Source organism: Antedon bifida, chromosome 6 (assembly GCF_963402885.1).
Source record: "Antedon bifida chromosome 6, ecAntBifi1.1, whole genome shotgun sequence".
NCBI lineage: Eukaryota > Metazoa > Echinodermata > Crinoidea > Comatulida > Antedonidae > Antedon > Antedon bifida.
In genome coordinates, this window is record NC_136231.1 from 11479937 (window position 1) to 11489726 (window position 9790).

At 33.1% G+C, this 9790-nt stretch overlaps 1 protein-coding gene across 3 annotated transcripts; it reads left to right on the forward strand.

Moving 5' to 3' along the window:
• The first annotated feature begins 673 nt into the window (after positions 1–673).
• On the forward strand, positions 674–4760 carry LOC144845199 (uncharacterized). 3 transcript variants are annotated; one of them, XR_013612508.1, is made up of 4 exons: positions 674–816; positions 2616–2812; positions 3246–3593; positions 4717–4760. XR_013612508.1 is itself a non-coding variant. In XM_078702379.1 (3 exons), the coding sequence occupies exons 2-3, from the start codon at positions 2670–2672 to the stop codon at positions 3511–3513; spliced, it is 411 nt and encodes a 136-aa protein (XP_078558505.1). In that variant the 5' UTR covers positions 1322–2464; positions 2616–2669; the 3' UTR covers positions 3514–3750. The 3 variants fall into 3 exon arrangements, 1 of the variants encoding a protein (XP_078558505.1); XR_013612506.1 differs by lacking the exon at positions 674–816 and adding an exon at positions 1322–2464; XM_078702379.1 differs by lacking the exons at positions 674–816; positions 4717–4760 and adding an exon at positions 1322–2464 and having other exon boundaries at positions 3246–3750.
• Positions 4761–9790: the final 5030 nt, after the last annotated feature.

The window sequence follows — 9790 nt, forward strand, 5'->3', positions numbered from 1 at the left end:
TATCAATTTACTTTTTTGGTCATAAAATGTAAGAACTTCGCAGGGATCATAGGTTCTGTCTCCGAATACAGTGTGAAATCCAGTTAGATTGCTGTTGTTGGTAGAATATCGTGTTGGTTATTGCGTAGAGCCTCTGGTTATTGACAACGTACCGCCAATCAGTTTCCTGTTGTTCTTCTTCTTCCTCAGACTCTAGTCTAAAGTCTAAACGCTCAACAAACTGTGACCAATCTTCCCTTCCTTCAATAAATTCTTCAATTTTGCCAATAAGGGCCATTCTCGTCGCCACTGTAGTGTAATGTACCGATTTACAATACAAATAAGTGAGAGAGAGACAAGTTCTGTTATAGTTGAAAGCTAGCACTGAAGTGTTTATTCTTTATTCTACATTTACTATATATTATAATAACAATATCGGTAATGGGTAATTAATCTGTCAAGGTGGAATGTTTAGTGGTCTAAGCAGAGGGTCTACTTTAGCCATTAGTGACCATTAAGTAGCCAGGGTTATATAGAAGTGGGTTAACATAATATATATGGTAACAGGTGAAGGAAGTTTAAATAATTGGTAGCAAGTAATATTAATCAAGTTCAATACATTACACTTTTCATTTAATCTTAACAGTAAAGTTAATCTTTCTGATTGCGTGGAGATGGATTGTGATGCATTTAAGAAAGCAATGATCAGAGATGAAGATGGTGGAATTCTAGGAGGATCACGGCCTGGTTATGTTATTCCTGATTCTCCATACGAGTGGGATAGAGATCCGAGACGTGGACTTAAAATTCCTTATGATGAAAAATGTCCACATAAAGGTTGGTTGTCTGCTTTAATGTTGAATTTTAGCTTTTGTAAACTGTGATTCTTCCCTAAATCTTTCCTCCTATTAAAGTTGCACTCTTGAAACAAGACCAGTCCATTCACCGAGACTGGGCACGCAATTTTATTGTGGCATCCCTTTTTTGAGGAGTAGGAAAATCACTGTGTTGTAGCTGTGATCTTTTATATAATCTGCTCTTTTCATTAAGGTATCATTGGTACAGAAGACTGCATATGGCATGAATCTTGGCAGGCTTTTGAATGCTATGACTATGATTACGCTATGTTGATTATTGAAAGTCTTGATCCTGACACAGAATTACGACGTCTTCACCAATCGTCATTGGGTCTAACGGTTATGTTGATTTGATCAATGGACTAAAGATCACGGCTGGTGTCATGGGTACACATGTCAAGAGCGCATCAGCACATTTATGTCTATCGTTGCAATTGGAGAGACTTATGAGATGTATATGAGAGTTCAACGAATCCTCAAACGTTATGACGTCATTTCCTGAACACAGCTCCAGATCAGAAAATAGTTGTCGCCATCTGGTATGCCAATCCTCAACGCTTAGATGTGTACCATCAAGGTCACTATGTCATGTCAAATAACGGGCAGCTGGATGGAGATATGTTCATATACAATACAATACAATACAATACAAATCTTTCTTTATTCTGGAATAGCTCTTTCAATACACAAGTACTGGTCTCCCAAGAGGTCCAGATTTGGAAAAAAAATACAAGAAAAATAAAAGTAAAAGCTATATTAAAACTATGTACAATAGAAGTTATACAAGATGTTTAAATTCAACTTGACTAAGTGTCTCATAATTTTTACGGATATGTACAGGAAGATTATTCCATAAGGTTGATGCTCTATAATTAAACATTCTCTTTCCATAAATATTGTTCCATGCTGGAACATTTAGAGTTTTTGTTGATTGACTTCTTGTATTTTTTGTGTGAAAAGTGTCCATAAATTTGAATAGATTTGTTAAATAAGATGGTGCTAAACCCTGTAGGCATTTAAATAGCATAATTAATAAATCATTTTCCCATCTGTCATGGACACTCTTCCATTTTAGTGAGGACATCAATTCTGTTATAGGGGTGTACATATCAGCATAAAGAATGATTCTAGCTACTCTATTTTGAAGTACTTGAAGACGATTAACAAGTTCTAAGTTACAATTTGACCAAACATTACTACAGTAATCAAAACAAGGTAATACTATTGCATTAGCAAGTAGTCTTAAAGCAAAATTTGGAATATAATATCTTAATCTACGAATAATACCGATACGTTGTGATACTCTAGAAGCTACTTGTTCAACATGCTGTTTCCATGAAGATATTTAAAATTGTCAACTTTTTCGACATCATTGCCATTAATAGAAAGAGAAATATGGGTTCCAGAAGATCCAAACGTTCAGTTCATGCCAACTCCTGACTCCAGCATTTATGGCGAGAACTATTTTGATCGCGATTGGCAGACTCTTTGGATACTTATACGTGGTAGTGACCCAATTGACATCATCACTACACCGGTTATAATGGTTGACTTTGGTGTGGCTCCTGTTGATGTTTTCTATGAAGAAGATCTTGTTAACAATCTTGCCAGTTTGGTATATATAATAAGTAAATAGCTTTCTTTAACCATATTAAAGTATCACATAATCTATCCAGATTTCTTCTTTTTTCAGTTTCATATGTTTAGAAATGAGTTGAATTTTATTTAATTACCTATTCTTTTAATATCTAAACAATAATTAATATTTTTTCCTTACAGGCAATTCAACCCTTGAACATGATAAGTTAGTTAACCTTCAAGCAGAAATTGTTAATGCAGCACAAACCGGTACTTTGTACGAGAGTCTTGAAGTTGAGGTTATTAGCAATGACCGATCCTTCTCCCCCAACTGAAGACCCAACAAGGGGTGTGAGAGCAACAAATACAACAGGAGGTCCAAGTACAGGCAATGCAACGTAAGTCACAATTTAAGAAGTAATGAGTTGAAGTAGAGTTTTCTGTAGAGTTACTGTAGTATAGAACTGGCTTGTATCGTCTTGTCCAAAGTCTTAAATTGTATTCTCATGTGTGGCGTGCAACAAACATAACCATAATGCCTATATCATTACAAACCAACATAACTAATTGGTATTCTGAGAAGCAAGCTGAAGAAGAGGCATCTAGTGACCCAAAGCACAATGAGTATACGTTTACGGCTGATGCTATGGAGAACCATCCATTTGAGGTTCAGCCTTGCATCTCTATATTGGATACCAGTGTAGGTTTTAACACAATTCTTTCTAAACTCCAATATACTGTAGGCTATCAAGCTTTGGTAATACACCATAGGTTTGATACAAATATTCTACGAAAAAAAGGAATTATTCAATGATTTTTTGATTTTTTCAGGCTGAAATTGTGCAAAATCTGGGACATTCTTCACATCCATGGAAAATGCCCAGGAGTATCTGATGCAGAGCTCGTCAGCAACAACACTGTAGATATAATCCATGACTGGGCCAACTTCACTGATCTTGCCATTAATCTGTCGGGAAGTGGTTACTTCTTTGAATTCAGCATTGTTTATTCCAACTCATCCACGCTAGAAGGTATCAACTCAACAGAGTTTTCTGTCATTGAGGGTGTTTTCCACATATCAATCGCAGATCAACAGTAAAAGTTTTGGAGAAATTTAATGTTCAGTTTAATCTAATTGAAGATTTTACAACGGATATTGCAGAACATCTGGATTCCAAGGTTGGTGATTTTTTAATTAATTATAAGTCATTTTCAAATTGTCAATGCAGTTCTCTCTCTAATTAACCATCCATCTTCTATTTAATACTGCATTATAATTCAAAAATCACCATCAATTGTAGACTAGTGACGTATCCAATCTAAGAGCAACTTCTTTTTGAAGACTACAGTCCATTTCAAATATTCAATGCAGGTCTCCCTCTATTTAACCCACTACCTTCTATTAATACTTCCCCCTACCCCAATTTTAAAAGCATCTTCAATTGTAGACTATCGTATCCACTCTAAGAGCAACTTATGTTGAAGACTAGCCAAAAGTACCTACAAGTCGACACTCCCATAAAAATCCAATTACAGACTACTTTCAAATTTGATTTCATCGGCTGTATAAATCACCTCAAATTAAAGACAACCTCCAGAACAATTGGATAAATATTGGTCAAACATTGGTCAAACAAGGATAAATAAAATATTCTAGGCTTTTCCTTAGGCTTTTTGTCTGGCACTTACTTGTTTTGGGTTCAGGCAGTCTTTAATTTCAGTATTTTGCAACTTAATAACAAGTTGTGTTAAAATACTTCTATAAGGGAACATATTAAGTGGATTGTTTTTAATAACAGATAATGATCACAAATCACAGGAGATCAGGAAAGTGCTAGATATGCACAAGCATGTGATGCGGTATATGCCCAAAATAAAAAGCAGGCAGCAGAGACTTCGAGGCCACAAGAACAGCCAATAGCCAAGGACATATCAACCTTGAAGAATTATAATGTAATTGCTGTAGTTGCGGGTGAAAACGTTTTAAACACGGCACATCTTTTTAAAAAAAAATAGGCATTGTTGCTGGTACAATGCAAACTTCACTCTCACAAAGCATAAACACCTTAAAAACCAGAATCTCGCCAAAACCTAGATTATCTCAAAATATTTCCTGCCCTTTATATAGTCCGTACAGCTTATTACCCACACAGTACATATCTTTTACTTACCTGTTCTGCCAGTAGGTAATTGAAAAATCAGCAAATTTTGTCAAATTAACAAGTGGCAACACTTGTACAGGTAAGAAGAATAAGAAAACTTAATTTTTTTTAATTAATTATTTTATTGTGTTTTTCTATAGGAGATAACCCAGAAGCCTAGAAGTAGAAATGAATACTTTTACAGGTAAGCTTTAATATAGTTTATAAACAAAGTATGTAAAATAAGAATACTTCTTTTGCTAATAGAAGAGACAATTCCAGAGTGCCATAAAATCAAGACCATATATTTGTTGGTTCTAAACATGGGAAAAAATTTTATGGTAGATCTTAAGTTCTTCAATGCAATCAGTGCAATCAAAGTACTTAATGTACAGATAGATATTAGGAATATATTAAATTGTTAACTTTTCATTTATTATTGATCAGCAGATGAAACTTTTAAAGAAGAAGAAAACATCACAGGTAAGCTTATAAAACATTACTAATAAAAATCTATACCAGCTGGTGCTGAGGTGAGGTGAAATTAAGATTGACTCTTTCTATGAAGTTCTTTTTTAGTGTTAAAATTAATTAATCCATGTCCCATTTTCCATTCCAATCTGTCCCTGTGTCATAAGAAATGTTTAAGAGTTGTGCAACTGTAGATGCCGGAAATGGCACTTATCAGACACAAATTAGATTTTCGTAAACATTACATTCTTAACATTTTATTGTTGTTTATCAGCAGATGATGCTGATAGTTATGGACAACTAGAAATTGCCACAACATCAGGTAAGTCTACTACAATATTAGCAGCAAAACATTTGAAAACACAAATGTACAATGTATCAAGAACGAAAATGTATAAAATATTAATGTTATAAATTGTTTTTGTTTACTACTATAGGAGATGACCTATACAACCATGACGATCTCACAGGTAAGTTTATATTTAAAAAGGTTCGTTCTTCACATGCCAAAGAGCATTCAATTGGTTAAAGAGCAGTGCATATATATGATTAGACTGGGTTCCAGCCCGTAAATAGTAAAGATAAATAATTTGGCACATATGGTATGATAACCTACGTCATTCTTATCGGATGTTTGCGGGCATGCAAATCGATTTCTTCACATATTTCCCCAGTGCGTAAATCTGAGTATTATATTATACGTATAAAACGCCATATGTGCCAAAATTTACGGGCTGGAACCCAGTCTAATATAGAATGGATGTCTGAGGTTGTCATATGTACCTGTAGGCCTATACTTCTGTATTTAAGCATTTTAATTGGAATATTGTTGAACATTAAAGGGAAAGAGATCAATATAGTGTTATTTTTTAACAAGTACAGTACTACAGTAGTTATAAAATATGGGCCGGTTGTTGGTCGCAAATATTCAATTTCTCGATTCCAAGTGGATAGCTGTTATGTGACATCAAAATAGGACAAATTTAGGACAAATACATCTGTAAGAGATGATAGAATAATTGCATTTTTGTTTTTCTCATTTTGCAGGCAAGAAAGAGGTAGCGAAATTGTTGACATCAAATCCTGGATTCTCAAAGTTAAGAATGAAAAAATGATGCTGATGAGTTTTTGATTTTAAAAGATTTGAAAATAGATATAACATAACGTATGTTAACGTTCTGATTGATATACTTGTTTTTAATAGTGTTACCATATCAATTTGTCAGGCTGTTGCAACTATGGGCGCGTTTATACAACACGCTATTACACGCATATTCAACACGCCTACGAGAAGTGTGTTCTATAACATCGAAGCGATTCCGTGTAATGAGATTTTAATTGCAAAAAAGGCTACTTGGCTGAATCCTAACATTTTGTGGATTCCCGGTTGCTGTTATTATTATAAATAATAGTGTAATTTGATATTTGGGCTACAATAGTCTATAGATTATAGCATGGATTAATTAGTTTAAACTAATTAATACATGGTTATATACTACAAGTTGATCAATTTGGAAATGTTTGCAATATTAAAAGTGTAATTTGATATTTGGGCTACAATAGTCTATAGCATGTATTAATTAGTTTAAACTAATTGATTCCGTAAATCTTCTAATTGTAACCCTGGGTTATTATTTTTTGATTGTTTTTTAGGGTGGGTTACTATTAGAAGTGGGGGGGGGGGGGGGGGGAAAGGGGATTACTATTGGAGTAGTGGGTTATTATTACTAATCTTAAATTAGGCACCTGAAAATAGTAACCCACCCCAACTTTTCCGGTCAGCAAATCATAGAAAAATAATAAAACAGTACGAATAAATAAATTTGTTTGAACTTTATTTTATAAACTCAAAAACACTCAGTCCTCCCGAGATCAACATGCATTATCTCCTTATTTTCAAAATATTGCTGCATAATAAACGACCAGTCTTAATGTCATTTTTTCAATAGTTTTTGTGACTCTAATAATAACAGTAGTAGTAGTGGGTTATTATTATAGATTGACTTATAAGTTGGGTTACTACTAGAAGGGGGGTTACTATTAGAGTGTGGGTTACTATTAGAATTGACGGTACATGGTATAATACAAGCTGATCAATTTGGAAATGTTCACAATATTAAAGTGTAATTTATTAAGTTATTCAGTGATTAAATATTTCAAAGTATTTCAGCTAGAATGTCAATGTTTCTAATTTATTTTTCTTTACATTATGATCATTTATTTATACATAAAAATCATCACATATAAGACAAGAACAATTGTCCTGTAATTGATCCTGCTGGAGATAGATTTCATATATGTTAAAAACGTCAAATGTTTTTAAAAAAATTACCGGTATGAATATGAAAATATGAAGCACAATTAGTGTAGTATGTTCCTTAATAAAATTCTTAAAATTAATACTGTAACAGACTGAAATTAGGAACTATCCAGTGTATGTTAGATTCAATTAATAGTATTCCTAACACAGTACATTACTGTAGCAGCTTTGAGCGAGTAGCCAGATTTCTAATTCTTACATGATTGTACAGTAGAACAAATCATCAATAAAATAATCCAATACTTTTACTGGATTTGGACATCAGATGAATCTCTGATGAATCTAAAGATGTTAAAAACCACATGGACAATTGTTATTTAAATATTTTCAACGTCATGACAATACAAATTACATATTTAGAATATGACATCAACTAAGAACAATATAGCCATAGAAAATGAGAAAAACTGCAACCAGCTGCCCAAGAACATTTACTCCATCAACACATCAGACACTAGGCCTATATGAAAAGGAAAAAGACATTATTAATGTTAACACAACGAGTACCAGACAACATAACTCTTTTGGGATCATTTCAGCCACCAGTTATTGCGGCCGTCAGTTATGCCAGTACATTTTTTTTTTTTATTTATTTTACATGTGCCAATAAGTATGTGTGATTTTTATAAATAAAGTTGTTTTGTTTCCGTTTTGGTTTTATTCTGCAAATTGTGGTTTTTTGAATGTTGGAAATTAGTTTATTTATTATTAGTTACCATTACCAATATTAATAATTAATATTCATTTTATCGATAACAGGATTATGGTTTCTGTATCAAGTTATAAACTCCAAGTGCATAAGAAATGAAGAAGTACAATTAAAAAAACGGGAAATATTGTGTTTATGAGATGAGCCTTTGTTGTTTGGGGTATCATGTATAATAATGATATGCAGAAATAAGAAAAGACGTAAACAAAAGAAATATACGATTAATTATTATAATTAATCATTAAAACTAGATGTTAGATTAGTAAAATTTGTTTTGTATTAAGACACATTGATTAGTATTTATCGGCTGTTTAATAATTAATTAATATTTACTATATTCATAAAAACATTGCGCGGCTGATACTTGACTAGATACTAAACTAGTTTAATGGCCATTTAGTTCTGTGTTTATTTATGGCTATTTGGAGGCCTCCTTTTGTTTGGTGCGCATACAAAAGTGGGCCCGATCATCCGTTTAACACCCATACGCGAATCCTGGGCGAATATCTACTAGGCCTATTCTAGGCCTACCTAGCTAGGCTTAGGCTAGGGCCTAGCCTAGGCCTACCTAGCTAGGCTTAGGCTAGGGCCTAGCCTAAGAAAGATAAGCTAAATAGGCCTAGCTAGGCCCCTAGGCTAGTTATTTAATTTTGGCCCTAATTAATAGCGATATACAGTACTATGCGGCGACTATAATAGGCTAGGCCTAACCTTTTAGCTTAGCTGACTAGGCCTATGCAACTAGTTTTTAAAATTGGTACCAACTCACCTCACGCCCAGCCAGGCGGCAAAGGCCGCATCACTTAGACCTAGGCTAGGCCTTCTAGGCCTAGAATAGAAGACACCGACAACAAATTAAAAGACATGCCTCTAGGACCTAGATTATTTATAAATTTGGTGAAACAGAATTTAACCGTTTAATTATTTTGTTTTATATAAATTGTAGCCTTAAGGATTGACAGAAAATAAACTTAGATAGGGGTCAATCGGTTGATTTTACTTCCCTCTTTTTACTCGGGGTAGGCCTACCCGAGTCTAGGACTTATTAGTGTAAAATGGCCTTAAGGGTAATAATAAACTCCCCTTAGCACAGCGATTGCGGTATGAAAACGTTAAGGGGAAAGACAAAAAGGGTTATAACCCTTACAAAAATGTTCTATAGAATTCTATAAAAAAAAATTCTATAGAAGATATATAGAATTTTCTATAGATTTTCTATAAAGTTTTTTATAGAAACAATCTATAGAAATTCTATGGAAACTCTATGAAAACTCTATGGAAATTCTATAGATATTTCTATGGAAACTCTATGAAAATTCTATGAAAACTCTATGGAAACTCTATAAAAATTCTATGGAAACTCTATAAAAATTCTATGGAAATTCTATAAAAATTCTATGGAAACTCTATAAAAATTCTATAGAATTTCTATGGAAACTCTATAAAAATTCTATGGAAACTCTATAAAAATTCTATAGAATTTCTATGGAAACTCTATAAAAATTCTATGGAAACTCTATAAAAATTCTACGGAAACTCTATAAAAATTCTATGGAAACTCTATAAAAATTATAATAGGTCTATAGAAACTCTATAGAAATTATATAAAGCTCTATAGAAATTCTATGGAGACTCTAAAGAAATTCTATAGAAACTCTGTAAAAACTATAATAGGTCTATAGAAACTTTATAGAAATTATATAAAGCTCCATAGAAACTCTATAGAAATTATATA